This window comes from Anas platyrhynchos, chromosome 3, assembly GCF_047663525.1.
Source record: "Anas platyrhynchos isolate ZD024472 breed Pekin duck chromosome 3, IASCAAS_PekinDuck_T2T, whole genome shotgun sequence".
In the NCBI taxonomy this organism is placed as follows: domain Eukaryota; kingdom Metazoa; phylum Chordata; class Aves; order Anseriformes; family Anatidae; genus Anas; species Anas platyrhynchos.
In genome coordinates this window covers 3,809,713-3,837,615 of record NC_092589.1, presented here as the reverse complement: position 1 = coordinate 3,837,615, position 27,903 = coordinate 3,809,713, and the positions used below count along the sequence as shown (strand labels likewise).

At 53.7% G+C, this 27,903-nt stretch overlaps 1 protein-coding gene and 1 long non-coding RNA gene across 2 annotated transcripts; one reads left to right on the top strand and one right to left on the bottom strand.

The window, feature by feature from the left end:
- The first annotated feature begins 214 nt into the window (after positions 1-214).
- On the top strand, positions 215-12,490 carry BCL2L11 (BCL2 like 11). Its single transcript, XM_038175926.2, has 4 exons — positions 215-303; positions 622-1,081; positions 5,490-5,602; positions 9,301-12,490. Exons 2-4 carry the CDS (start codon positions 637-639, stop codon positions 9,388-9,390), a joined length of 648 nt encoding a protein of 215 aa, XP_038031854.1. The 5' UTR covers positions 215-303; positions 622-636; the 3' UTR covers positions 9,391-12,490.
- On the bottom strand, positions 4,588-27,687 carry LOC140001978 (uncharacterized). The gene is made up of 5 exons (XR_011807812.1): positions 27,248-27,687; positions 26,707-26,788; positions 6,754-6,856; positions 6,330-6,401; positions 4,588-5,056 (listed from the first exon to the last, which is right to left on the bottom strand). It is a non-coding gene; the product is annotated as an uncharacterized lncRNA (long non-coding RNA).
- Between the last annotated feature and the right edge of the window lie 216 nt (positions 27,688-27,903).

Below are 27,903 nucleotides of genomic sequence, written 5' to 3'. Positions count from 1 at the left end.
CCCTTCTCTCGTTTCCAAGTAAAATTCGGCACCGCTGTGCGGGTGGAAACGTGCGAGGGGCCGGGTGTGCAAAGCCGCTGGGGGCTCAAGGGCTGCCCTGCGGTGCAAGGGGCGTGCAAGGCCCGGTGCTGGGGGGGGGGTGTGTGTGTGGGGGGGGGGGCTGCGCGTTCCCGCCCGCGGGAGGGCAGCGGAGGTGAGCGGGAGGGGCCGGGGGCGGCGCTGGCGGCGCTGGTAAACACGGGGCGGGGACGGGACGGGACGGGAGGGGCGGGCAGCGGCAGCCCCGAGCGCGGCGGGAGCACCGTGAGCGGGGACGGGACGGGACGGGACGGGGGAAGGAGAAAGGAGTTGGGGGGGGAGGAGGAGGAGGAGGGGAAGGAGGGAGGGAGGAAGGAGAAGAAGGAGGGGGGGGGGGACAGGCTGCGGAGGGCGGGGGGGCTGCGCGGGTACTGCGGGCAGAACAATGGGGCCGGGCGGGGAGGCGGGGAGGGGGAGGAGGAGGAGGCGGGGAGGAGGGCGGCAGCAGCAGCAGCAGGAGGAGGAGGAGGAGGAGGAGGAGGAGGAGGAGGAAGGGGCGGGGGCAGCCCCGGCCGCCCGCCGCTCACCGCGCTCCGCCCGCAGGCGCCGCGCAGCCCGATGGCCAAGCAGCCCCCCGAGGCGAAGGCGCAGCGCGGCCGCCAGGCTGGGCGGCTGCCCCCGGCCGAGGGGCCGGGCCCGGCGGCGCAGCTGAGGCCCGGAGCCCCCGCCGCCCTGCCCGGCCTCCCCGCGGCCGCCTCCTTCTCCTCGTCCTCCTTCTCCTCCTCCTCGTCCTCCTCCTCGCCGTCGTCGTCGTCGGCCGCCGCCCGGCCCGTCTCTCCCTGCAGCCCGCCGCGGGCTCAGCCGCCGCCCGCCAGCCCCGGCCCGTTCGCCACCCGCTCGCCGCTCTTCATCTTCGTGCGGAGGTCGCCGCTGCTGTCGCGCTCCTCCAGCGGCTACTTCTCCTTCGAGGCCGAGCGCAGCCCCGCGCCCATGAGCTGCGACAAGGCCACGCAGACCCCCAGCCCGCCCTGCCAGGCCGTCAGCCACTACCTGAGCGCCATGGGTGAGTGACCCAGCCGGGGGGCTGCACACACCGCGTGCCGCTCGCTGCCAGCCCGCGAGGTGTCGGCGGCGCGAGGCCGGCGCTCCGGGCACGCCTTGGCTCGGGCTTGGCCGCGCTCCGGCCCCGCGTCGCTTCCCGCGAGGGGTGAGGGCACGCAGGGCGAGGCGTGCTGCTGCTCCTCGCGTCCCCGCCTTGGCTTTGCTTTTTCTGCTTCCTCTTCCAACTCCCTCGGCACCCGGCGCGGGGTCGGAGGTGCCATGGGCGCGCTGCTCCCGCTCGTTTCGGTGAAACCGCAGTGGGCGCTTGGCAGCGGCGCGGTGGCGGGCGGCTGTTTACCCGCGGCTCGCCAGGTAAGCGGCAGTGGAAGCCTCTAGCGGCAGAGCCGCAGCCCGGCTCCCGCGGCGCGCTGCTTTTCCTCCCCGTGATTAATTCCCCGCCGGCAGCGGAGGAAACCTTTGGGCTTCCGCCCGGCGAGACCCGAGGGAGGTGGGCGCGTTCCCACGGAGCGGGGCAGGTAGCGCTTCCTGGGGAATAACAAACGCCGGCTCCAAGCTTTACGCGATCAAAACATCTGTTTTTTTTTTTGTTTTTTTTTTTTTCTTTTTCATGGTTAATGGCTGTGGTTACAGCTGCAGAGTGCTTACTGTAACATGCCCTTAGGAAAGATTTTCTGACATTATTGCTGTAATTACAGCTTAATGCAAGTTTCACAACCTTGTGTAGCAAACACACGTGGCACCGCCAGACAAGGATGCTGGAGTTGTGCAGCATGGAGGCGCGGGTGGTTTTGAAGCAGCAAATAGCTTTTTTTTCTGGTACTGCAGGAAGAGGTTGAAGTTTGCCCTGATTTTTCTGAGCTCTGGCTTTTTCACATCCATACAGAGAGCTCAGCGAAAGTTATCGAGACACAGCTTTTACTCCAGCCTTTGTTCTGTTATTGTTGCTAGGGGCATCATCCTAAACAGCCACAAGGCAGTGGAAAATACTTGAGCTGTGTACAAGGGACCCTTGGCTACTTTCAGACCCTGTGAAGCTGGAGGCACGGGGCTGTTTTATTCCCGGGGAGGGGCTGCAGGCCCCCAGCTGTGACCAGGGCGTGGGGACGGGCTCTGCATGGTGGGCGAGGACACGGGGTGGTTATTGCCAGCGCTTGATCTGCGCGCTTCTGCCTCTGCCGGGTGCGTGCCGTCAGATTCCCACGTGGTGTGAGGAAATCCCTCTATCCCCCTGGAGGGAAGCAAGCAGAGGGACTTCGTGCTGAGTTTCTGTGTGCATGTCTTAGTGGAGATGCCGACTGAGCAGTGGGGACACATGTGGGCGATGGGTGCCCGCTGCCCCCAAAGCAGCCTGCTGTTTTTGTGGCTCCTTTAGGAGTCAGGAGGGAGGAGGCAGGGTGGAAGTTTCAGTGTGGAGCGATGGGTTTGTGTTTGCAGCAGCAGGAGAAGGGGACTTTTGCGTGGCAAGCTATTGCAAGGGCTGCGTTTGCAGCTCTGCCCGAGACTCTCTTGGTTTGCTGTGGTGAAGGCTGCTTTCAAGATTCAGGAGATTTTGCGTTGGTGTCGTGTTCTTGCGTGTGAAATGGTCAAAACCGTGTGTGAGAAACAGGGTGGGTGGGTGTGAGGTGGAGATGTTCTTGGGTGGGAGGCGGGGAGCACCCTGATGCGCAGTGCTGGTGTGCTGTTCTGGGAAGGGTGCTCTCGAGGAGGAGAGGAGGAGGAGCTGTGGTGGTGAGCAAAAGAGATGATGCTGGAGACTGCATGGCAGGGCAGCGGGGGAGATACGGAGGAGGAAACAGAAGGAGAAGAAGCCTGCTTTTCTTTAAAAAGTGTGGCAAAGAAGGGCAGTGGCATGCATGGGGATGGCCTGCCCATGGGAGTGCTCAAAATAACGTCACCCGAGACCAGAACCCAGCTGTTTGGTGGTGCCGTAGGAATCCTAGGCTGATATTTCGAGTCTTTGGCTCTCAATGGGAGCGGATTGCTTTGCTCGCTGCTCTCCCAAAGGGCAGCTCTGTCTGAAGGAGCAGGAGGTGCGCGCCTGGGTTTTGTACGTGGTTTACTGGATGTGTTTGGAGCAGGTGCTCTGTAAATGAGACTTCCCTGTGCTGTTGGGATCTTGATGTGCTTTCCTACTCTCCAAGAGAAGGGAGAGGAGTGTGAACTTCTCACTGCTTGTGGGTGAACCTGTTTTGTGCTCTCCAGCAGCGTGTGAGAAGAGCAAACCCCCGGCTGCTGTGAGTAGAGCCCTCGCTGAGCCCTGACGTGAGGCCTCGAGTGAGAGGTGGAAAGGGAAAGGGGTGCTTTCATGTCAGTCTAGCGTGACGGGGGGAAATCCTCCATCAGCAGGAGAGGTGAATTTAACGGGGAAACCTTAAACCGAGAAGCTGGAGGTGTGTGTGTGTTCGTGCTGGCGCGGTGTGGGCTGGGTGTTGCTCACACTCTGCCTCAGTGGTGCGGTGGAGCTCTGCGTGCCTGACCTGGTGTTTCATCCAACGTTGTTTTCCTGTGTTTTACGGGCTTTTCCTGAAGGGGATTTGAATTACGCAACCCCAAAGGTGGACGTGGTTTGGGTTTTAAACATGGACACAGCAACATTGCCCTGCCAGGCTGCCCTGTCCCGCCTGGCTGGCGGCACTGGCCAGGGAAGCTTCTCACAGACCTCCTGGCCTTCAGAAGCTTTTGCATGTTTACCGGGGGGGGGTGTGGGAGACATTGCCACTCTCCCTTCATGGCATCTGCTTTAATAGGGCAATTAGGGCCCACGGAGCTGTTGGGCAGTCGTTTGGTCCCTTGGCCTCCATGAGGCGAAGCGCTGGAGGAGCCACCACGCGCGGACGGGCTGAGGCCCGGGGCCGCCTCCCCTCGCGTCAGGCGGCGTCAGCTCCCAGTATGACTGTGGCCACCCCGAGCACGCTCTGAAAGTTCCTCTGACTGTTTCTGCAACCGATTATGACTGGACGCTTTTGATATTGCGATCCGGCAGTGCCGCAGAAAGTCCTTTCTGAAAACCTCAGCCCGATTTCACTCTCAGCCACCGTGCCCTTGCGGCGGTGTGATGCCGGGGCAGGACCGATGGAGCGAGCGGGAGAGCCACGCCGGGACTGCTTCGTGCCAGCGGTGTTTCAGACAGGCCCGGATCCCGCGTGTGCCTTCCCGGAGCGCCGAGGCTTTGCCACCTTTCATTCAGCAGCTTGGGAAATAAATAGCACGGGGCCGTCCCCGGGAAGGCAGCGGGCACCGCTCCTGCGCTACTACAGTGTGAAAACAAAACAGCTCCCCAAGCCAAGCAGTGTCAGCTTGGCTCAGAAATAAATTTTCCAGTCAGGTCGGAGCCAGACTTCTTATTTAATTTTTTATTTATTTTTTTAATTTTTTTTAACTGCCCTACTAATCCTTTGAATATTTTGAGATTGGAAGCTATTTGTATTCCCTTGTGAGTCCTTTTAAGCTTTCGTGCCAAGTTTGTGAAATGCTCTGTTTTGTTTTGTGTGCTGTTTTTTTGGGGTAGGTTTTTTTTTTCTTTCTTTTTTTTTTTTTTTCCTCTTAAGGCTGCATTTCTTTCTCAAATCTGAGCTTCTCGTGGCAGGAGGGGGCAGAGGTGGCACAGGTGCTGCACCAGGGCTCGCCTGGGTCAAAGGCTGCTTCTTTCCCCCTCAAATATTTGGGGCATTTTGCGCTGTTTTATCACATGTTCAGAAACTTCTCAAAATGGAGACTAAAGGGGTTGGTTCTGTACAGTTCAGTGTAATTGATGTATTAGCTCTTTTTTTCTTTTATTAGCCAGTGCCGTTTTCTTGCGCCTGGTTTATTTTCTGCTGAAGAGCTGGAACGTAAAAATTGAAGTGAAGAGCCTTCCAGTCCTGTTGGGGAGCTGAAAAGTCCACGAGTTTGCTCAAAGTGCAGTTTCTCCAGTTGTGGCTTTCTTCTTAGCAAGACAAAAATAATTGTTTTCCTTTTCTTGCTGGATGCCTCAGAACTGTTTGGAGAAGAAATGTGAGAATTAGATTAAACTATCAAGACAGAGTTTTTTTTAAGGTTTCAGAAGAAGTTGCTGCGCTGCCTGCAAGAAATCATTAGGTTTAGAAAGGGGGGGCATAAGGTTTTGCTAGGGAAAGAAATTGAAGAGCAGCAGCTCTGTTTTCCTCAGCTTTTCCTCCTTGTTTAAGAAGGAACCAGTGCTTGGATGTGCCACAGGAAGCGCTCCAATAGGAAGCCTATAATAAATTAATAAATAAAAGCCTAATAATAATGGACAACCAGTATGGAATTAAAACCTGTCTACAATACACTTCGTACACATCAAGTCACAGTTGCACTCTTTCTGGGTTTAATAGAGTATTTGTTGATGTTGTTTTGTTTTTTTTCCCTCGTGTTCATCTGTTTCAAATGCTTGTTTTTGTTCTGTGCAGCTTCCAGGTGGCGGTCTCACTCGCTAGCAGAAGAAATACAGCCAGAAATATGGATTGCACAGGAGCTGCGGCGCATTGGAGATGAATTCAATGCCTCCTATTGTCCAAGAAGGGTAATTTTCTTATTTTTACTTTCCATTTCTTTACACTTAGTCTCTAAAAGGGAAAAGCTTAATCATATCTGGAAACTAGCTCTGCGGCAAGTGTTTCGTTCACTCAAATGTAGAAAAGGATGCGCGGGTGGTTGCATTCACCCGGGTGCAGGGGCGTGCTGCCTGCGCTGCGGAGTTGTCCGCTGTTGCAGTGTCATTAAACGCACTCAGAGTCACCAGCGAGTTGGGACCGGAGACTTTCAGTTATCGCAGCTTTGTTCCCAGTACCAAGAGCCAGCAAAGCATGGTCTGCTGCTGGGTTAGGACCAAACCTGATGGTGACGAGGGAAAAAGACATCTAAAAGTTGAAGCAAGTAAAGTTGAGGTATGGTTTTGGGACAGCATCAAAAGGAGCCGTGCTGGGAGGCTGGCACTGTTGGGTTCCAGCGCTGGTGTTTTAAGGGAAACGTGCTGGGAGCCAGCACAGCTTCCCAGCTTGTCCAGTGCCCACATTGCTGCTGCAGAGGATCATGTGTGTCCTGGTCGCAGACAGGGATGAACCTGTCTGATAGCTTATAAGCAATCGCCAACAGGAGCTCCTTCAAAAAGCATGTGTTTATAAGATTGTGAAGTCTCACCTTTAGTGTTGCAACAAAAATGGGTGGCACTAATACAAATAAGAAACAAGCCAGCACCAAGAGAGATGAAGTAACAGTAGTTTTCAGAAGAACGTTAGCCAGTAACTTGCCTGTTGTACATCTCTCATGGCTGCGTGTTCGTACATGTGATTTCCAGTCCATCTACTCTTCCTTTTCCTCGTCTGTGGGAAGAAGAGTCAGAAGTAGAGGCGTTGGTGACGACATGCTGACTACCCGGATCTTTATCCATCCTCCCCAGCTCGTGAGTCACCCCCGCAGCATTTCCTCACCACGTCCAGGGTCTGTACAACAGCTGCCTTCAGGCAGAAACGCTCCCCCAAAATGGGCACCAAGCTGCTGCAGTCCGGCACCTTCTCCACAGCCTTTCAGCACTGCCTTGCTTGCAACTTGTACATCACTTTCTTTCTGAATGCTCCCACTTTTCTGCCATGCTAGGCTGCTCTGTTGCAAGCCCATGCTTGATGTGACTCTGTGGGTGATGTGAGAAATGCATCCTGCGTGGTTTGTACTCACCTGAGCGTGTTCTGTGACCTGCTGCGTGGCAGAGGGTTTCCTTCAGCTGCGCTCCTGCAGTGGTTCCCAGCAGAGCATCCAACCCGCTCATCTGGGGAAAGAACTGAAACAGGGCCACGTTTGGCTTGTTAGATGACATTAGTATGGCTTGTCATGCGTGACCCTAAAAACACCGAATGCCTGTAATAACATCAGAAGGATGTGCTACGGGCTGTGCCTATTGCTGCCTGGCTGGGTTGAGAGCACTGAGTAGTTCCTTCGTGTCTGTAGCTCGGGTGCTCTGCAACAGCTCCTGCGGCGTCCTGGTTGCTTGTGGTTACCCATCCCAGTGCTCCCCTGCATCGAGTCACCTGTCATGCTAATTCTTTTGAATTTATGCTTTTTTTTTTACCCCCCTGCTTTGGAGTCAGCAGCCTTCCCTGTGGATTTGCTCTCATTTTCCCTTGCTGCCATGCATGCGGATGAGGGCTGCGCAGGTCCACAGGGGAATGCAGCATTCCCCTGTTCTCTGGTGGCAAGGACAAAGTAGCATCGCCTCCCGCGGGCTTAATTACAATCTGATGAATTCCTGTTGTCTATTGCATCCAGAAACAAGCGGCTTGCAGAGCATTTAAGTAATTGCTGTGGATTTATTGTTCCCACTGTGCCTGGCTATTGCTCCCTGAAACGCTGTCTTTTCCCGCTGCAAACAGCGTGCTGTTGAGGAATAAACTTGCACATGTGGGACTGGATCAGTGGCACAGCACCTGGGAAGGGAGGAACAGGAGGATTGTAGCCCATGTCCCTGTCCTCGTCCTCGTCCCCGCCTCGCGGTGGGCGCAGCCCAACTTGTTCGGGTTTGCCCTTTGAGCGCAGAGCCGCGGCGAGGGTAGAAATGGGGAACTAAGAGCGGTGCCAAAACAGCTCTTGCCAGACAGGTCGGGGCTGTTGGACGGGTCTGCACTGCTGCTCTGCCCCGGCCTGCACCCGGGAGGAGTGCAGGGGTCCCTAAAAGCAGCCCTCTTTTGTTTTGTCCCCCCAGGGCAAAACGAGTGGGAAGCTGGCAGTTCAGCATCAACCCCCTCCTTGTCCTTGCTGGCAGATTGAGCAAACAGCAGCGGCCACAGTGCTCTGCTGCCACACAGCTCCACACCGAGGCTTTTGTTACACGGAGGACATGTGGCATGCCAAAAGCTGTGCCATTTGCCCTCTCTCCTCCCAGCTCGAGGGTGCTGAAGCATCCTCTGCAGGTGACGAGTGTGCTCGGCGTGCGTCACGGCCCCGTGCCAGAGAGAAAAGTTTGCATATCGGTGTAAACAGCGTGATTTCTCTCTTCAGGGCATGTACGGACATGGTTTTGCTGCACTAAATATAGCCCAAACTGCACCGCTTTCTGACAGCACAGAGAAGGAGCGGTGGTGACACTGAGGCTTCTGTTTCAATGCTTGAAAAAGGCAAAAAGCTCAAAAATCCAATGCTCTGTGCTGATTGCTGCTGTGAAATAATGAAGAAAAACTTGCTCCAAGGAGAAGCGCTCGCCTGGAGCCCTCATGGCTGAACCTGTGGAAAGCTGCCACCATCAGCAGGGACCTGCTGGTGCTGCTCTTCCTGCTGGGGGTCCTTACTTTCTCCTTTTTTTTTTAAATTTCTTATTATTACCTCCCTGCCTCTTGTAGCAGGGCTTACTGCTTGTTTGCCACGTTTCAGCCCCCCGGCAGCGTTACACGCTTCCCACGTGGAGGGGGACAGTGCCATGTCCCCATTGAGCCTGTGAGGCAAATGTGCATGGGAACAGGCAGCTTCGGCCCTCTGAGTATTATAAAGCTTTTTATTGGAAGAAAACATGGAAGGTAGCTGGGTTTACTTAAAGTGCTTGATATTGAGCGTGTGAAATCTCTGTTTCCAGGTTTCGTTTGCAGGAGCTGAGAAGTGCCTGCTCAGCCCCGCTCCAAAGCATCGGGGGGTATTTGCCCTGTTTGTGTTTTATTGTCCCTGCTCAGAAGAAATTTTAAGTTGACTTTCGCAGAACTGGTTCAATTTAAGTTCAGTGTGGGCAGGAGCAGTCCCAGAGGGTGGGCATGGGCGCATAGTCTTTTTGCAGCAGTTTTGGCTTCACCTTGGTTTGGTGCACAGATGGGGTGTCAGCAGTGGCTTCTCTAGCAGTAAAGCACTTGATGGCATTGAACTGGGTCTGTCTTTTCCTCCTTTCCCTCTGTGGTTGCCTGTCAGGGCAGGCTCCCATGCAGTTTTTCATGCCACTGTTTTGTTTGCTTCAAAAAATATTCACTAGGGTTCAGCAAAATGCAAAATTCAAATCGTCTTGGTTTCGACCACCACTTCTAACAAATTTTGGAGTCTCGTCTGTATTAAACTTCTTGAAACAAGCTCAGTTGGTAAATGCAGACCCCCTGTAGTTGCAGCAGCACTGTGGGGAGAAGACTGGCAAGGAAGGTGCCACGTCTACCTCCACCTTTCCCGCGTCCAGGCAGTGTTGCAGGAGGTGTTTGTCTCGTGGGGGCTGTGCAGTTGGGAATTAAAGTCACTTTTTTTACCCTGTTTTCCTTCTAGGGTTTCTTGGATAACCACGTGGGAAACCCCCAGGTCATTATTCTGCGTCTCCTGCATTATATCATCCGCCTCATCTGGAGGATGCAGTGACGCCATGTGGCACGGGGCGCTGGGACTTGATGACTTCTTCCAAAAAAAAAGAAAAAAGATGAAGAAGAGCTGGCGCCAGAGCCTGGCACTTCGAAGCCGCCCTCCCCACCGGGACGCACGATGGCTGGATGAGGGTGAATTTCCCACACGGACCTGCCGGGACTCCCCAAAGCTGGATTTTATCTGAGAGTGGTGTTTACTGTGTTTCTCTCAATTTTTTTTAAAAAAATCTTTCTTTTTTAAAAAGGACTTGGAAAATACTCAATGATGGTCGACTCCTGTTCCATCATCGCTTCCAGGAACTTATCAGCTCTTCTTGGATATTCCCAAAAAAACAGCGGAGCCAGCTGATTTGCAGAGCTGCCTTAGTTTGTGCTGCAGCCACTGCGCTGCCAAAGAGGATGAGGAGGGAAGAAGGGCAGAGGGATTTCAATCAGCACTTCTCTTACCTGTAAATACCTAATGCTACCCCAAATCTAAATTCATTTGCATCATGCAAATAGCCTATTTCCTGCTGACTGATTGTTTTTATATATAATTTTTTTTAAATTCTGAATTTCAAGACTTAGCTGTCAGATTCCCAGGGTCCAAAATACCACAACCAACCAACCAACCAAACAAAAAACAATCCACCAGGTTGCCTTTTTTTAGAAATTCTTTCTATAAGATGTGTGAAAATGCTTCTGTATTGTATATTATAATATATAACGGTGACTGAGTAATTCAGCAATAAACCATTCTTGGAGGCAGGTTGGAACAGTTCCCAAAACACTGCAGTTTTGCACCCAGAGACAGGTCCTGCTGCTTGACTCCAGGAACTGCTTTAAGGCATGGTTAGTGTGTTGCTGTTAAACCCAGGAGGGTTTGTGGCACGTTGGATGTTTTCTGGGATCTTCTGTTCAGACAGGACCAGGACGAAGAAGGGAGAAGCCAGCCAGGTACGGGCATGGAGATGAAGACCCCGAAGGCTCCTGTGAGGGGATCCAGCTGGAAGAAGGGCCATGGCAGTGCTGCAGGACACGGACTTGCATGTGCCTGCTGTTAAGGTGTCACCAACCTATCATTGACTTGCTCGACGTGGAGCGTTGGGTCTGCTCCCCACCGACTGCCTCGGGAAGGTCTTCTCCACATGCCAGGTCTCTTCCTTCCACCTGGGAAGACCTCAGCGGGTGTTTGTTGCCTCAGGACAATGCCCTGTCTCCTCTCCCAGCTGTAGACCATCCCGTGTGGCTCAGGAAGCTCTATGAGAGGCCCAGGAGGCCACCAGCAGCAGCAGGATCTGTGTCCCTGCCCGTGGAGGCCCCACCACCATCTCTGGTTCATCTCACGCGGGATGCTTCTGCACAGCAGGCGCTTTTGGGGCGTGCAGTTGCTCCGACTGCTCGCGTATCTATGCACAAACATACTTCTCTTGCCTTCAAAGCTGTCCTCTTCCCTCTGGCTGGTGTAGATGGTCCTAAAATCACCTTCCAAATGCTGCAGTTAGTTCTGGTTTCACCAGCACTGTAGAAGAAAAAGCAAACCCAGTCCCACGATAGCATTTTTTTTCCTACTATGTTGCAATATATATGTCAGGAGAAGCTGTTCTGAGTGCCATTGTGTGAAGATCAGTGTTTCCATGCTGGAAGAGCTGTACAATCTGACCTCTATGCACTGGCTGGTAGGCAATGACCCATTGGTGGCTGCGTGCCCCTGATTGCACTCGTTGGAAGGATTATGGAGCAATTTTAGTATTTTATTTTTTTTCTGGTCCTGCAAGACAAGCATCTCGTGTGGGAGATGGCCTCGGCTGCAGGGATGACGAGAAGAGTATTTTAGAGGGGGAACCTCTGCACTTGTGGAGAGCGAGCAGCTGCCATGCCCACCGACCCTGGCTGGGCTGGAGGCTGCGCTGCCCTGAGCATGTCCCGTGGAGCACACCAAAGAATTGCGGCCGGCGCCCAGCACTTTACCCCATCCTCCCGGCCCTGTGCCATGGAAAAACTCCATGAGTCCATGGGGGAGAAGCCGAGGTGTCGGCACCCGCTGGCTTGGGCTTCTTCCCTGCAAGCCTTCCTGGCCAGAAGGTAGATGGAGGAAAGAAGGTAGACAGAGGAAAAAGCAGCCCCCTGAAAATAACAAGCTTCACCCCCCTGTAAGCTTGTGGGGGTTGTTTTTTTAAATAAAATAAAATTTCTGAAAAAGGTGTTTTTAAATAGTGATTAAACTCGTTTTAGCTGTGTTTGATGATGGATTTTTTTTTTTTTTTTGGTGGGGGGGTCATTTTAAGCCTCTGTAGCCTGTGCTCTGTTCTGCCAAAACAATTCAATGAAGTTTTCTGTGGTTGTGGAGAAACCAGATTTGCTGGATGGTCTCGCACCATGTGTTACGCTTCTCCTCTTCTGGTAACTGTAAATACCCAAATATTTATTAGAGTAGGACACCGTATTATTTTCATCATCTGAGCCAAATATCTGTGTGCAATGTAGTCCCTTTCCTTTCTCGTGTAAGTTTTGTACAGCTTATAAGTAAGCAAAAAAAAAAATCCTGTTTTTTCTAAACTTTTTTTTAGAGTTGAACTTGGTAAATACTGTAGATTTTCTTTTTCTTTTTTTTTTTCCTTTTTTTTTTTTTTTAAATTTTCCCTGTGTAATTAATGCACTCTACTGTTCCATAATGCTGTAACTTGCAGAAAGGTTGCATATTTATTTTCTGCTTATTTAAGTTCCTCCACAGGTTGTGTCTCGCCCCTCCCTGGCCCCAGGTCTCTGGTGTGTATGGACCATGCGAGTGATCGACCTCCCAGCACTGCCTGCTGGTTTCAGTGCAGCCACCACTCTGTAGGACAACAGATTTGTTGGTTTTAAGTGCCTAAGTGCCACTTTCCCTAGTGATTTAGGCACATACAAGATGTCAGCATTAGTGACATTCAGTGACAGTTTGGCTTCTCCACCTCCATGAGTTTTCTCAGTCCCTTTTCAAACCACGTTTTCCTCTGTTTCAGCCATGATCCTTGGACCAGATTTAGCATCAGGTACAATGGGAGTGCACGCTGATGTCCTGATTAATTACTAACTCATTTCATAGGACCCAGCATATGTAGCATTTTTATTGCAATTTCCCTGGCTTACTTGTGTTTTGCACTGATGAATTTTGGACAGGGTAATTGCCACTTTACTTGTGCAATACTGCTGTAAATAATTGCAGATCTTTTTTTTTTTTTTTTTTTTTTTTTTTTTTTTTTTAAGATGCAATCTTTTATGTTCTATAATATGAATTTTATATGAATAAAACTTTCAACTATTTGTCATGAGTGCTGCTTTCTTTGGGGATTTTCATATCAGCTGGGGGGGAGGGTGACGATGACACAGGTAATTGCCATTTTATCACCAATTCCCCCTAAGGTGTGGCGGCAGGCTGCTCCAGGCTTGTGGGGAGGCTTTGTTCTGGTCTGAGATGCTTTCAACGTCCTGGTGCTGTACTGCATCTGTTAAATTAAGCTATTTTCTTCAAAAACCCTTTGCGAGGAAATTCTTGGTGATTTTAAATGCCTGCAAATGAGGAGAGCTAGCCTGTGATTGATTTAGTTGGTTAATTAATTTAATAGGGTTTTGCAAGGCAAGCTCTTTCTTGAGACACTGTTTAGGATTCCCATCTGAGTTCTCAGATTTTTTTTTAGCTATTACTTTAAATTTTGTATTTTTGTTTTAAATTTGAATCAAAACCTGCGAGTGAAAACGACTTCCCCAGCCCCCTCCTGCCCCCAGTTCAGAGCCCTCCCCAATGTTTTAGGGCCGGATCCGCCTCAGGGTCAGCGATGGCGAAAGAGGGCGAGGGGTTGGGTCCTGCATCGCGTACCCGTGGCGCTTGCTCTTTTTGCCTTTATTTCACCACAGATAATAGATGGCAGATAACTGATAGCATCAGGCGCGGTTTGGAGCAATTATTTTGCTGTGATCGCTCACATGGGGCTCTCAGCACAAAAGGAGCAGATACGGGGTGATGGTGAAGCTTGTGAAACGAAGCAGGAAAGGTGGACGTGCAGCAGGGAATGGCAGAAACGAGGAGCCTCGCATCCCTTTCCATGCACACACAGCTCCACGCGCGCGCCCCGATTTGTACCCAGCGCTCGAGGAGGAGTTGCTTTAGAAGATGTTGCTGCTCCCCGTTATTTTTCTCCTTTTTTTGGCTCGCCAAAGTCCTAAAGTGCATTACACTTTTTCTGCTCTCCCATAAATAAAAGATCCCCAAGCTGTGTGCTTGGGAGGCAGACTTTAAGCATTGCCCTTTTCTCACAGCGCTGCCAAACGCTCGGTGCCCACCGCTGGGGAGCCTCTGCTGAGCAGACCGTGATGCTGGCCACCACTTCCAATTTTTTGGTGGATAAATCCCGACCATGCTCGCCCACCTTCACCTCCAAAGCATCAGCTGGGGACAGGACAGCAAAAAGGAAGGAAGAAAGAGGGAAAATAAAAAAATCAGAGGGAAAAGTGCCCCAAAACCTGCTCCCTGTGAGAGCCACTACCTCCTGCTGAAATGTATTAAAAAAAATAAAAGTCCCCCTCGACAAACAACTTAACAAAAAAATTCTGGATTATTTTTTTTTTTCTTGTGCGTGTTTCAAATTACAGAAGTTCCCGAAAGGGAAGTTTATAGGTTTCAGGTGCTATTTCGGGGCCTTAGCTCAAAGAAAAGGCCATACTGCCCAGACGAGGCCATGCCAGCTGCCAGCCCCATGCTGCACAGGGGTTTTCTGTCCCGTTAGAAGCGCGGTGGCACTGGGATTTTAGGATCCTGAGGCTTCGGGGAGAGCCCTGAGCCATCCAGGAGGGTTTGAAGCCCTCGGTGCTCTCTGGTCACCCGACGTAGCAGCCCGCTGGGCAACACGGTGTGTGGGATGGACGTCCTGCCTCATGTTTTGGGGGGAAAAAATGAAACAGCGCTTTTGTGACAAACAACAGGGGCTCGTCCTTGAGCTGGAGCTGGAGCAGTGCCAGAGTGGCCTGTGCAGGCAGGTTGTCCCACGGGCTGTTCTCCCTTTGTTTTTGCTGTGACTCATTTTGCAAGGTGCCTGCCTGAACCCCGTGATCTCGGCGAGACAGCAGGGGAGAGAAACGCACCTCGGCAGCACGGCGAGAATACCAGGCAGTGCCTTCCTGCAGCTACAGCCAGCTCAGGGTGCTCATGGCCCGGCTTGGCCATGGCCACGTCCAGGTTGGCCATGGCTGGTCCCAGTTGGCCAGGTCCCAGTTGGCCAGGTCCCGGGTCCACCAAAGACACATCACCAGGTCCTGCCCCGGGAGAGGCCCTTTCTTCCTGTGGCCTGAAAGGTTTGCTTGAGTAACGAATTAAAACCACCGGCAACTTTATCTCTGTTTGGGTGATGACAAACTTCCTTTATTCCTTGAAAAGGGAAAAAAAAAAACAACAACACACAATTCGATCATGGAAGAAGCCAAACAAATGGCTCACGGTTGCATGTGCATCTGCCCCTGTCAGCTGAACCTACTGGAAATGTACCTAGGCTTGTTTACTGGAGACTTTTAAATCTGATGGTTTCCACTCTGAGGCTCGCAGTGAGCTGTGGTACCTGGAAGGAGCCTTTCTAAACTTGATGGGAGGCAGCGAGATGGAGAATGGCCACCGAAAGCCACCCGCAGCGATGGGCAGGAGGGAGGGCTCCTCCTGCCCGCACCCCAGCACTATTAAATCAAGGTGCTCCGTTTTAATAAAGAGTGACTGCTTCACTATGGATTTGTGTGGGACTTTCACGTGGGATTAATCTCATTCTTTTTAAAAAATGAACCCATTAAGTCAAGTGTCCATTTCCAAAGGCAGCCCATGGGGGCACACAGCACTGCTCTGAGCATCCCTGAGGTGCTGCAGGGCCACAGACAAAGCAGGCCCCAAGCTCCATCCCCTCTAAAGCACGGCTGGAAGGCCCTGGGGCCATCCAGCACCAGGGGAGCGGCAGAGCCATCCTGCCATGCTCTCACTATATTTTTTTCCAATGACTCGCCTCTGACCTTTCAAACACCTGTTCAGCCTTAAACAGCTAAAAATACCCACCAAGCTTTGCATCTGATTTTCATACTGCAACAAAGCTCACTGTTTCCAGTGGGTTTCTTACATTTCTGGAGGGTTCTAGGATGTTCGACCTGGGCGGTTTCACCTCGCTCTGGAGGGCAGCACAGGGCTCTGGCCACTGGCAGGGCTTCCCAGGCTCTCGCACCCTGGCAGCAGTGCGGGCAGAGCTGTGTGGACGTGTCTTTACGGTGTAAAAAAAGCCAATTTTCATCTGCTGCCAGACTCCCGCCACTCCCAATGCCAGCCCCAAAGCACAAAAGCCACCTGGGTCAGGCATGCCAGATGCAGCCTGCTCTCCCTACCCTGGCAGCCCTGTCCCAAGCCAAAATCCCCCAGCAGCTTTGGCCTGCAGGCAGATAAATCCCACCAGTGCAGAAGGAATGGGGCGGGGGGTTTCCCCTTGGCCAGCATTTTGATGGGCTCATATTTTAATTTTGTCGGGAGGGCACGGGGGAGCCTTCGTTGCTTGGCCATGTGGCTGGAGTTAATTAAACCACGCTTTGTCTCAATGTTATTCGCGACATCATCCGCCGAATGGGAACTTTTTGACAAAGACATCATTTTAATTAGGGAGGAAATGTTTGAAGGTGGCACAATGTCAGTTCCCGAAGGGGGCAACACACCGGGCAGAAAGATGCCGCTTCCCCCGCCGTGCACCAGCACTGTCGGTGCTGCTCTAATTGGCTCCGGTTTGCACAGCTGCAGCAGTGCTGGGTTCAGTCTGGAGGAAGGTGAAAAAAAAGTATGGAGTTTTTGCCTTTTTTTTTTTTTTTTTTTTTCATAAACCAGAAACTGGCAGCACACGTCCTCCCAGTTCCCGTGGGATGCCTGGCCCAGCTCTGGGTCATGAGGAGGCGTCTCAGCATCTCGGCAAGGAGAGGGCTGCAAAAATGCAAGCGGAGGGATGCGTTTCCACACATCCTTCCAAACGAAAAGTGGGTTTCTAATCTCAGCACATACCACTATTACAGCTGGGTCTACCCTTGTCCGTGTGATTTGGGTGGTGCCATGGCTGATGGGGCCTCGCAGGTGATGGGGAGAGATCCGCTGCCCTGATCTCTCTAAAACTAGCTTTAAAGAACAATCTGGGGATAAAGCCCCCTCCTGACCACATGAGCTGGGCTGATGGCTCTAATGGGTGCACTTGGGGCATCTCCTTGGGCGCATCTCCCAAGAAAAGCCACTGAGTGCCACCACTGTATGCCTGGGGCTTGAGGCAGTTGCCGAGCCCTTGGCTGGCCAGGGAACGCTACGAGTGAGCATCAGCATTCAAATTACTTATTGGCAGAAATGGGTTTAAAAATAGGCTTTTATGATAAACAAACTAACCTCATACAGGAAGTGAGCTGCAAATACTAAAAACTAGTATGGTGTAAGGGAGCTAGTAGAGCACAGATCTGCCCCCCCCCCCCACCCCAATTAAAAAAAAAAAAAAAAAGAAAAAGAAAAAAAAGACATTAAAAAAACAACAACTGTGCTTTTGATGCTCTCTCCTGCTCAGGGCAAAGAGGTGGCATGGGAAAAGGGGGAAGGTGGCTGGGGACAAGGACTCTGCTCCCAGCATGGGGCTGGCTGCACCCAAAGCAAGCAAGGCAAGAGGCAAGGGTGCCAGGCATCCAGTCAGCTCCCCAAAAATCAAACATGGGGTGGAGACACCAGCTCCTGCATGCTCTAAGCAGGGTCTGGAAGAACAAAACACAAACCTGGCCCCAGGGTGATGCTCTGCTTGCCTGCATCCCAACCACATGCATATCAACAGGCAGGGACAGCAGGGAAATGGAGACAGACACAGAAATCAGGCAACACAATGTGGGGCTGCATGCGGACAGCAGATTTGGTTTCCCTCAGCCCTGTTTTCTTACAGAAAATGGCAAAAAGGCAAATATCCTGCTCCAGGGATGTGGGAGCTGCAGGTGTGTGGAGTGCTGGGGAGAGGCGGCAGGGTTTCTGCTCTCCTCGCAAACCCAAAACAGAGCCAAACCCTGGCAATGCACAGCCAGCTTTGAGTCGTGAACCTGGTGTTTCAGTGTGTTTGGACTTCAAAAGGCGTTTGCTGCTGCTGCTGAAAAGGTTAAGCAGTTTTCCTACCGAAACCCGAGTGTGGGCTGTGAAAGAACATGTTAATGAAGAAAATTTCCCCAGGGCTGCTCTTTTATTATCACCAAAGCCATCAAGTTTCAGTTTGAGTTATTTGTATTTATTTATAAAAACAAAGATTAAATAAGTAGAACAAAAACAAAAACCTCATCCTAATTTCTGAGCTCAGCCTGATTTATTAAAACAAAGGAAACTCCCCTCCAGCAGGTAGCTGCAGCCTGTTTTTCCCTTTGCTGTGAGACAACGCACCGTGTTTCATGCGAAAAACCCTCCTGCATCTCAGCACCGAGCCGGCCGAGGTTTTGTTTTTCCCCCTTGTTCTACGGGGCCGAAAGGATTACGTTCGCTATGAAAATGTTGGTGATAGATTCAGGCTTATGTGGAGAGAAAACGGCCTCGCAGCTGCCCCCCCAAAAACCACCATTGCACCCAAAAACAGCCCAATGCAGAGGTTTGCTGAAGAAATATCACGAAAAACTGACATTGCTGGCTGCAGCCTCCTCCAAAATCAGTGGCAGAGCCCAAGGCCGCAGGGAAGAGGCTCACAGCCCCTGGCACTGCTGCCCTGTCCATGCCATGTGGCCACTTCGTTTGCAAGGTTTTAAAGAGGGAGAAGCTGATTGTTTTCTGAAAGGAAAAAAAAAAAAAAAAGAAAGAAAGAAAAAAAAAGTTTTTTTTTTTTTTCTTTTTATCTTTTCATGTGTTTTTACTTCCATCGCTAGAGACCTGGTTAAAGAACACACAAAAAAGCCCTTCAGTGGTCTTGTAGCCTTTAACGTGTTGTTTTTCTACATATTTTATGTTGTTGGCTTTTGTTATCAGTCTCATCTGCAATTTGTGGCCAATTCTGTCATGCTTTAGGCAGACATCTTGTTCCCAAAACTGTTTGCAACCTTTCAGCTACAGTACAGTGGCAAATACAGTGCGAGGCCAGCCACAGCGCAACGAGAAAAAGGGCAGATTTAACCCCCAAATCATCCTTTGGCTGAATTCCCCCTCTGTAGGGGGCCAGTGGCCCATGGGCAGCTCCAGCCCCGCGCATCGGCCCCTCTGGCCGGCATGGCATGGGCATATCTGGCACAGTGCCCATTTCTGGCATTTTCCCCCCAAAACGTGCGGCAGCCCTATCCCACGTGGCCGATGGGGTCTTGCGGAGACTCGGGAGGGTGTTTGGGTGCCCCTGTCCATCTGCGAGGCCGCGCTGAGCCCCCCAGGCCCTCACCGTGCCAGTGCCACGTGGATTAAATCACTTGAGCGCTTATTTACCACCGAAAACAAACGCCGCCGACCTGGCGCGTATTTGATATTAATATCGAAACCAAAAAGCAAATTAATACCGCAGAATCAAGGTATTTAAAAATAAAATGAAAGTCTCGCCAGGGAGGGCCGGGTTTCAGCAGCCGAGCGCGCTGCGCGGGGCTCGAGGCCTGGCACCCACCCAGGCCACCGTGGGCTGGCGCCGAGTGGGGGCTCGGTGCTGCCATTTTGGGGTCGCGGCACAACGAACGCCTTTTCCCCAGGTGGGAAGGGCGCGTGGCCACGCCAAGCACGGCCGCTGGGGAGGGAAGTGAGGGGCCGGATTCCCAGCTGTCCCCGTCCCCCAAACGGCTGCTGATCTCCTGGGTTTTTCCACGAAGCCGCCCGCAGCGGGCCGGGGGCATGACACATCGCGAAACCCCGCTCCCCTTCCTGGCCCTGCTGCCGCTGCTGCTGCCTCGCCGTTGCACAAGCCCACAACGGTTTCCCCGAAAGGGCTGGCAGCAGCGGCAGCAGCTGGCCTCGGGGCGATGGACACAATTTCGGCCCCTCGGCCGCGAGGCACGGTGCACGTCTGCACCCCCGGGGGGGCCCGCGGGGGGACCCCGCCGCCGCCGCCGTGCCCACCCTGAGCCCACAGCCCCCCGAAGCCCCATCAGCATCTTTGCACCCCCGGCACCCCCAGGTTGTACCAGGGCCCCCGGTGGGCACCCTCCTGAGGGCTTTTGTGCGCCAAAATTTAGAGAAAATAAGCCTGCCACGGGTCTCCCGGCGCTGTCTGCACTTCCTGTGACAAAGCGCAGCACGCCGCGTTTGAGAGCGATTCTTCCTCTATTTATCGCCCCTACGGGATGACCAGACGCATGGCAGGGGACCCTCCCCGTGTTTCGCCCCTCTGGCCCCGGCCTGGAGCAGGGCTGGTGCCGGCGGCCGCTCCACGCAGCACGGCAGCACGGCAGTGGCAGCAGCACCTGGGTGCCGAGGGCTGGATGCCGAGCTGCAGGCTGATTTCCACCCCGCTATTTTCATCCCCCTGCCAGAGCCGGAGAGCAGCCTGCTGTTAGAGCAAAGTGCTCCACACGTGATTGTGTAAAGAAGGGAGCCGAAACGCAGCTAAAACGGGCAGGGTTCGATAACGGTGTATTTTGACTCATCCATTTCTTCGCCGCGCGGTCGAGCAGCCCGTCAGCCGCACTAATATTTGCCGCTCAGCAAGGGAGGGCACGAACCTGGGGAGGTTTGCAAAATCATTTTAGTTTGACTCATGTGGAAAGAGTGAAACACCAAGACTCCCCTGAAAGTGGGCTACACAAAAAGCTTTTACTGCACAGCTGACCACATTTGAGGAAACCAGAATTTTGGACTATTTCAGACAGTAATTTACAGCATTTCTGGGCAGCAGTGGGCGAATGGCTCTGCTGCTGTTTGACTGCTACGCGGGCGGCAGGGCAAAAGGAGAACGGGGAAAAACGAAAGAGCCCGGGCTTGGGATTGAGCTCATTTGGCTCTTTGGTAATTTGCACAACGTGGTGGCTGTGCCTGGGAGGAGAGGAATCGGGCTGCTGCTGCTCTCCTACCTGCAAGCCTGGCAAGAGTCGTAAGCATCTGCCTTGAAAATGAAACCTGCCAGGAAAATCACACTGGGACTTCCATGGGGGTTTAGTAACTGCCTCTACAACAATTAAGCTGAAAAAAAATAACAAACAGGAACTGCAACAACATTTTGGGGGCTATTCACTGCTGCGATGCCTCGAGTGGAATTGGAGATTGGAGAGCAGAAAAAGTGTAGTTTGCTGTGCCCCCAGCAAGGGAGCAGCCTGCGGGGGTGAGTGGGAAATCCCAGCCACCAACTGCATAGGAAATAACGTCCCCAGCTCTGTGGGGTGGCGCGGGGCGTTTTGTGAAATATTCCCCCCGGTACGTGTGGTGGCCACGCGCCCTGAGCATCGCCGCACGGCTGAGATGCCAATCGTATCATCAAAGCCAGCTGAAAACAAAACTGAGAAACATCTTGTGGTTTTACGACGTGTATTTACATAAAAATATATATATTTTAAACACCTTTGGCCGCACTGAGAAGAGGCAGGGAGGCTGTTTGCGAGGTCTCTGACAATTGGAGAGGCTCAGCCAGCATGGCAGCCCCAGACCTGGGATGGCTTTTGGCTGCCCTCCCCACCTCCCTGCGGGCACAGCTTTTTGGCAAGCAGGGACCATCACTGGGGTGAGAAATTACCTGCAGGGCATGCGCTGCCCCAGATAAGGTGGCTGTGCTGTTCTCCTTAAATTCCGTCCCCCCAAAAAAGCCAGGCACAGACAACAAAATGCAGACAGAAAGGCAAACTGGAGCCTATTCTGTCCATGGGGTTGCGAAAGTCACCCCTGCCTTGGTGTTCACCACCTCCGTGCTGTTTTCAGGAGGAGCCAGCTCCCTGCCCCATCCACCCCAGCAGCAGCGTTTCCAGCCCAGTGCTTTCTTTCAGCAAAGCCTGTTCCCTTGTTTCTGAGTCATTCTGAAATCGTTTGAGATCTCGAGTACACAGACAGTGAAAAAAAACACGCTTTCAGAGCACAAGTTTATGGCAGGGATTAGCCCCTGTGCTGGCGGCACGCGTCAGCCTTGCCTTGCCGCCCAGCGTTACGTGCGCTCCACTGATGGCACGTGCACGTCCTCATTTCATGTAAATACCTATAAAAATACACACATGGATATTTATGCATACAGAGCACCTATCACCAGGCTGATAAACAATTTACAAAACTCTTTTAGGAAACAAAAAAAAAATCGGCTGAAAACCTTGCGGAGGAACAGCAGTGTCCCTGCGCTCGGCACCGTGTGCATCCTCGCCTGCGGCCGTGCTCCCGCTGCCCCTGGCACGCTCTGGGTGCTGGCTGGGATGCAGGCGACACCGGCGCACCCCGCGGCGCTGCACCCAAAGTGTGGGGGCCAGGGAGGGGGCGGCCCTGCGGCGAGAGCCCTGTGAACGCCTCTGCGTTGGAGGGCACGGCACGTCTGCATCTGAGCCAGCGAGATGTGCGCGGCGATAACACAGCCAGACACCGCCTCGCCGCCCTGTCTGAAAACGGCCCGGCGGCAGGTTTTGTTCTGGTGGGTGTTTGGGATACCGAGCCCCAGTAAACTGTCCTGAAACACTCATTTCAGACAAGGGTATGCAAATAAATGGTATATAAGGCTAAACCCTCCCACTTGGGGTCAAACCACATCCCATTATAGAGCAGCTCGGTGCTGCGCTGGGGCCGGTGCCGGGAGTGGGGCTGTGCCGAGGGCTCCCCGGCTTCTCCATTTTGCAGCAGAGCCTCACAGGCAGGGGCCAGGCAAGGGGCAGGGGGCCAGCATGCAGAGCCATTGCCCCCCTGTGGGACGCCCCTGCCCTGCTCCAGCTCCTTCCAAGTAGCCCACCCTAAGCACTTCTGCTGCTGCCTCGTATGTTGGAAGCTACACACCACTCCTGCCAGAGAGAACAGTGCTCATTGCCCATTTCTACGGTTTATTATTATAATTTCATGGTAGCAATGCTGCTAGCAAAAAATTATCATGGCAAGCTGTCCATGGCTCCCCCAGTGATGTCTTCAGCCCCATTTTGGCCACCACGCTGGGTCACCGCAGCCTCTTGGAAGGGGGCACTGCCGCTGTGTGCAAGCACAGCTGCAGGCAACCAGCTCGTGCCGAGCAAACTTCCCATGCTCACGTTCTCATCTGCAAATCATCCCCTGGCCAATGACACAAGGACAAATGGTGAGTCTTTGGGCACCATTGGTTAATATAGTGCTTTTATTCTGGGCACCCAGAAAGAAAACAACTTTCTGTGCAGCCCCAGGAGGTCACAGGGGCTTTTTGGCACAGCCACAGGGCCTGAGAGGAGCACAGATTTTGGGACACTGGCCGAGGGTCTTGGATCAAGGAATCCTGAGCTGTTGACTTTGCTAACAAAAAAACTGATGGGGTGGAGAGGTTGGTGGAGGAAATATTTGCTTGTAGCTCCAAGGGACGGATGTGCATGTGGCTGAGGGCCGCTCCGCAGTTGGCACTGCGCTGAGGCCGCTGCTTCTCAGGCTTTGCTGGGCTGCTGGTGGAAAGCACAGCTCACCCGGGCTGAGCGCCGCAGTTCGGGGAAGAAAAAGGTTGCTGCCTTTTATACAACACGGATTGTTTATCTCTGGGTTAGCAATGTTTGCTTTGGAGTCGCTCCAGCCTCTTAAACACGAAAGCAAAGTATTCTGTGAAAACACTGAAAGCTCGCGGGCGGCTGGAGCGGCAAAGTGGCATGGGGCTGGAGAAGCACTGGTGAGGAGACATGGAAACAGAGACAGCCACGGCGAGCCCGAGCACCCCCTGCTCTCAGTGGGCTTCCAAAGCAGCAGCTTGGCATCCTGGGGCAAACAGCAAAACCTGCTCCCAGGTCCTTGTGCGGCTGATGCCCCAAGCAAGGCATCAAAAGGGTGTTTGGGTGCGACCACACGAGCCTGGACCCACCCTGCAGACTCCTCGTCCGTCCTCGTGGGTTGGGAGGGTAATGCCCAGGTGCCCGAAGCCATTACGGACCTGGAGACCTTGCTGAGAGCAGCAAGAAACCGCTATGAGCATCGCTCCCCCAGTGCCCAGCCACACGTGAAAAGCAGGTTGACTGAACTTTGAGTCACCAACCATCCTGCAAACAGATGGAAAAAACCTCCACCAAGAGGCTGAGCACAGCCCCAAGCAGGAGTGGGTGAGAGAGGCTCACACCGACGCTGCTGGTGCACGTTTCTTCCATGCACACAAAATTCTGCCCCTTATTTGAAGATCCCTGGTCAGGCAAAAACAGGCCTGCTCTGGGGAATTATAAAAATAAAAATAAAAATAAAAATAAAAATAAAAATAAAAATAAAAATAAAAATAAAATAAAAATAAAAATAAAAATAAAAATAAAAATAAAAATAAAAATCTGACAGCCTGGTACAAGTGAGGGCTACCAGAACAATGCATCCAGAGAGGTGTCCACAGCATTCCTTCACTAGTTAATAATCGATGTATCACAAAGTATATGTATCAGAAAATGTGTGTATCAGAAAATGTATGGATTGGACATGGTATATATCAGAAAATAAATGTATCAGCAAATACAGATATCAGAAAGCCACGGCAATAATTCACTTCAGCACACCACATCAAACAGCTTCCACAACCTAAGGTCATAAAAAGGCAAAAAAAGGCCCCAGGGAGAAGCCAAACCAGGGGGTTTGGGGCCCCCCCATGCCCTCTCCTGCCTGGAGGACGGGGCAGGAGGCTGAGCAGCGGGCGCTGGCAGGGCTGTGCTGAATCACTGCGCATCGCTGCCGTGCGCCACTTCATTTCGCGAGTGATAACGAAAGTAACAGAAGCGATATTGGGGTTTTGCAGCGCCGTGCCATTAACTCAGTGTCATGCTTTGGGAATTCCTTGTCATGCGGGGCGGGCGACCCGGCGGCGTGTGAAAGTTACATTTCTTCTCGCTGCCTAAGGCTGTGGTCAGCACGCGAGGCAGAAGGAGAACCGCGCGCTCTGCGCTCTGCCAGAAATCGCTGAGAAGTCCCAGCCTGCGAACAGAAATCGTGCTCCCCTGTGGCGAGCACCTCTCTGTCGCCAGAGGCTCAGCACTTTCGTTTAAATGCACCCATCCCCTCTCCAGACGGGCCAGGGCAGCTCGGGGGGCTGCTGTTTCCAGCAGCAGGCACCCGGTTTCCAAGGCAGGAGGAGAGCCCGGTAGCAGCGGGGGAGCTCCTTACCGCAAATGGGAGTTTTATAACATTGAAAAACAAATACTCCACACGGGAGTGAGATTACTGACGTTCCTACATGCCAGACCGTAAAATCTGTCACTGTGGTCGGTGAACTCGAGTTTTGAAAATATAGCTATGAGATCTGCTGTCACAGGTGGGAAAAAATATTTAGCCATTGCAACAGCAGCCAGGGACAAGTCCCACCTCGTTGTAAGGCTCGGGAGCGCTCCCGCCCCGCTGCGCACGCACATCAGGAGCCGGCTTCCTTCTGGGATTTTGTCCCAAATGGCAAATTTAAAGCTCTAAAATAAAATCCCCCAAGCTGAAGGGCCCCGGGGTGCTGCTGGCCCGCAGGCGGAGCAGGGGCAATGCCTTGGGGCAAAGCCCCGTGCCGAAGGGGCGCCCGCGTGCTCCTGTGCCCTGGGTTACAAAAGAGTTGCGATTCCTCCTCCAGCTTCCCTATCTCCCGGGCAATCTGACAGAGCCGAGCCTGGCTCGCGTTGCCTCAGCTCAGCACAAATCTCAAAGCCGGAGGCGAGTGGCCTCCTCCCGGCTGAGCCCTTGATGACGACAGCCAAAAACGTTCAGGATAACACCCGGGGAGCAGCAGCGAAGAGTCGGCGGGTGCAGGAGGTGCTGGGCCGCGCCTGGGGCAAAAAACCCAGCATGGAGCTTTCCTTCCCCTGCTCCTTCCATGTGGGCATTGCACAGTTGCACCCTGGTGCTTGTTTGGGGAGGTGGCGGGGCAGGGAGTCTGCCTGAAGCGGTGACAATCAGAGCTCCAGTTCTGGCCCAAATCCACTTCCCTTTCACCCAAAAAACTGCAGAAGGACAGATGGATGTCAGTGAAGCCTCTGCCTGTAACCGGTGCTGGGTGATGAGAAATTGCGCGAGCTGCCAGCAGCCCTGCCTCGCTGCGACCCTTTGGCCTGTCTCAGTTCTTTAAACTGATTTCACTTTAAATTCTCGTGAAGAAGCAGTTCCTGTTTTTTCCACCTCTGGTCCAGGCACACGTCCTCATCCCTGTCACTCCCTGATGCCCCGCCGCAGCCCCAGGGCAGCAGGAAGTTGATTTCCAAAATACCCAGCTTTGATCTAATGCAGAGGATTTATTTTACTTCCCTGCAGGCTAAAATTCCCAAGAAATCCTCATTTTGGAGGGTGCACAGCATTGCCAACCTGCAGGATAGCCCCGGGGCTATGGCGTGGCTCAGGTGTGGGAAACCTAGCTGGGGGCTCCCAGCCTGAGCTGCACCTTCCCTTTTCCCTTTTCCCTTTTCCCTTTTCCCTTTTCCCTTTTCCCTTTTCCCTTCCCTTCCCTTCCCCACCATCCCATCGACAACCCCAGAGGAGCAGGCAGTGGCTCTGCGCTGCCCTCGCCCCTTTTGTCAGCACAATGCAACCGCTCGCTCAGGCTCAAAGTGGCTTTTGTGGTTCGCTCAGGGATGCTGTGATTAGCAAGTGCCGTGCTCAAAATCCTCGCTTGCCCTCTGTGGCTGGACACGGGGCTGGCTCAGCTGCAGGGACACGGGGGGATAGGGGCATAGGAAGAAGCCGAGCTCATCGCAAAACAGCACTTTCAGCCCCAAAATCTGCACAGCGCCCAGAGCAGCAGCAGCACAGCTCTCAGAGGAAGCAGAAGGGAGAGCATCACGGTGGGGCCAGCACCGAGGGATGACCACGGCCATGGCCAGGACCACAAGTGTGACCACGGGTGCCCTGTGGAGCCGAGCTTGCTGACTCATCTGTGCCTGCCTGGAGAGGCGCAGCACCTCCTGCCTCCGCCCCGCCGCTCCCTGGGGTTTTCCTCTCCTCTTGCTCGAGCAGGAGCCAAGTTACCAAAAGTGCTCATCACGTGGCCCTGATATTACAGACCCAGTTTCATTTACTGTAAGTGCACAGGCTCAAAAATACTCGTCTTTCCCGCAGAAGAGGCGAGCTGCTGCCACGCTGCCTGGCCCCTCCGGTGCCACCGCGGGAGGTAAGGAGCTGGGCTTCATTTCCCATCTCGAGTCCCTGCGCCCTGCCCTGCACGGGCCGGCCCCGCATGACGCTGCTGCCTTCCCTCCCTGCCCCAGATACGGAACCAGGGGCAGAAACCCCACAGTGCCCGGGCCGGGGCTGCCGGCACCGACTCACCCGCTGCACCTCCGGATCCCCCCCGGCATCCCTGCCGCGCTCCTTGGAAAGCCTCCCAGGTGCCTTCTGTTCCAGCAGCCACCTGCAGAGGGAAAGGATCTTCGTTAGCCTGGGTGTCTGCCTTCCCCCCCTGCTCGTGAGCATGCTTTTGCCTTCATCAAGCGGATTTCAGCTGGGTGGAATGAAAGCTGCCCCAGCCGGCTTGCCCTTTGGCTGCGGGATGCGGCGCGCAGGGCGGCGGTGCTGCAGCGGGGATGGGTGACGAGGGCTGGAGCTCACAGCTTCTCCTCGCAGTCAAAACCTGCCCGATTTCTGCCCAAACAGCGTTGATGCTTAAATATCAAGGAGAGGCACTGAGCCCCATGAGGAAATAAGGGGGATGCAGAGCAGAGCTGAGCCTTGGCAGCCTCCCGAGTGCTCCGGCAGCGCTCCGGAGCCAGCGGAGAAGCCCCCGCTCACGGCACCTGGGCACCAGTGTCCCTGGGGGGTAATTTCGGTGCAGTGCCCACCCCGTGCCCGGCCCCGCACAGATCTCTCGCACCTTTCCGAAGCTCCCGCACCGCGTCCTGCTGGGCTCCCTCGCTGCAGCTCCTGGCCGCGGATGGGTCTGGGAGCGTGCGGGGTTTATAGGGAGGAGAGGGACGGGGAGGCTTTCCCACGGCCCCTGGTCATCACCCCGGCAGCCAGCTACACCCATTGGGAAACGCTGGGGCTTTTTCTCATCAGAAAGGGCCTTTGCTATGGAAAATGCAGGCTGGGACTGCCCTTCTGGGACCGAAAGGCAGAAATGGGGATGGGAATAGGGTGAACGCCTTCTGGTTTTCAAATCTAGTGGGAACGCTCCCACGCGGGGTGAAGGCAGAGGCCACGCGGGGCTCGGATAAGCCCTGGGAAAGGTCTCGTTGCCGAGGGTTTGCAGCAAAACCCCTGGGTGGAAGCAGGGCGAGCAAACGGCAGGGCCAGAGGGAGAGTCCCCAGGGCAGCCGTGCCGGCGGCCCCGCAGTGAGGCTCCCGCTCGCAGGCAGCTCCCAGCAGGCGCGGGAGGAGCAGCCCCGCGCTCGCTGCGGTTTGGCTGATCTGACTGCTCTTGGCGATGCCGTTCCCTCTCTTCCTCTCCTGCCTTATTTAACTACTAAGCCGGATTTGCTGCCATTCAAAACAAGACCTATTAAATGTCAGGCGCGGAGGGGAGTAAAA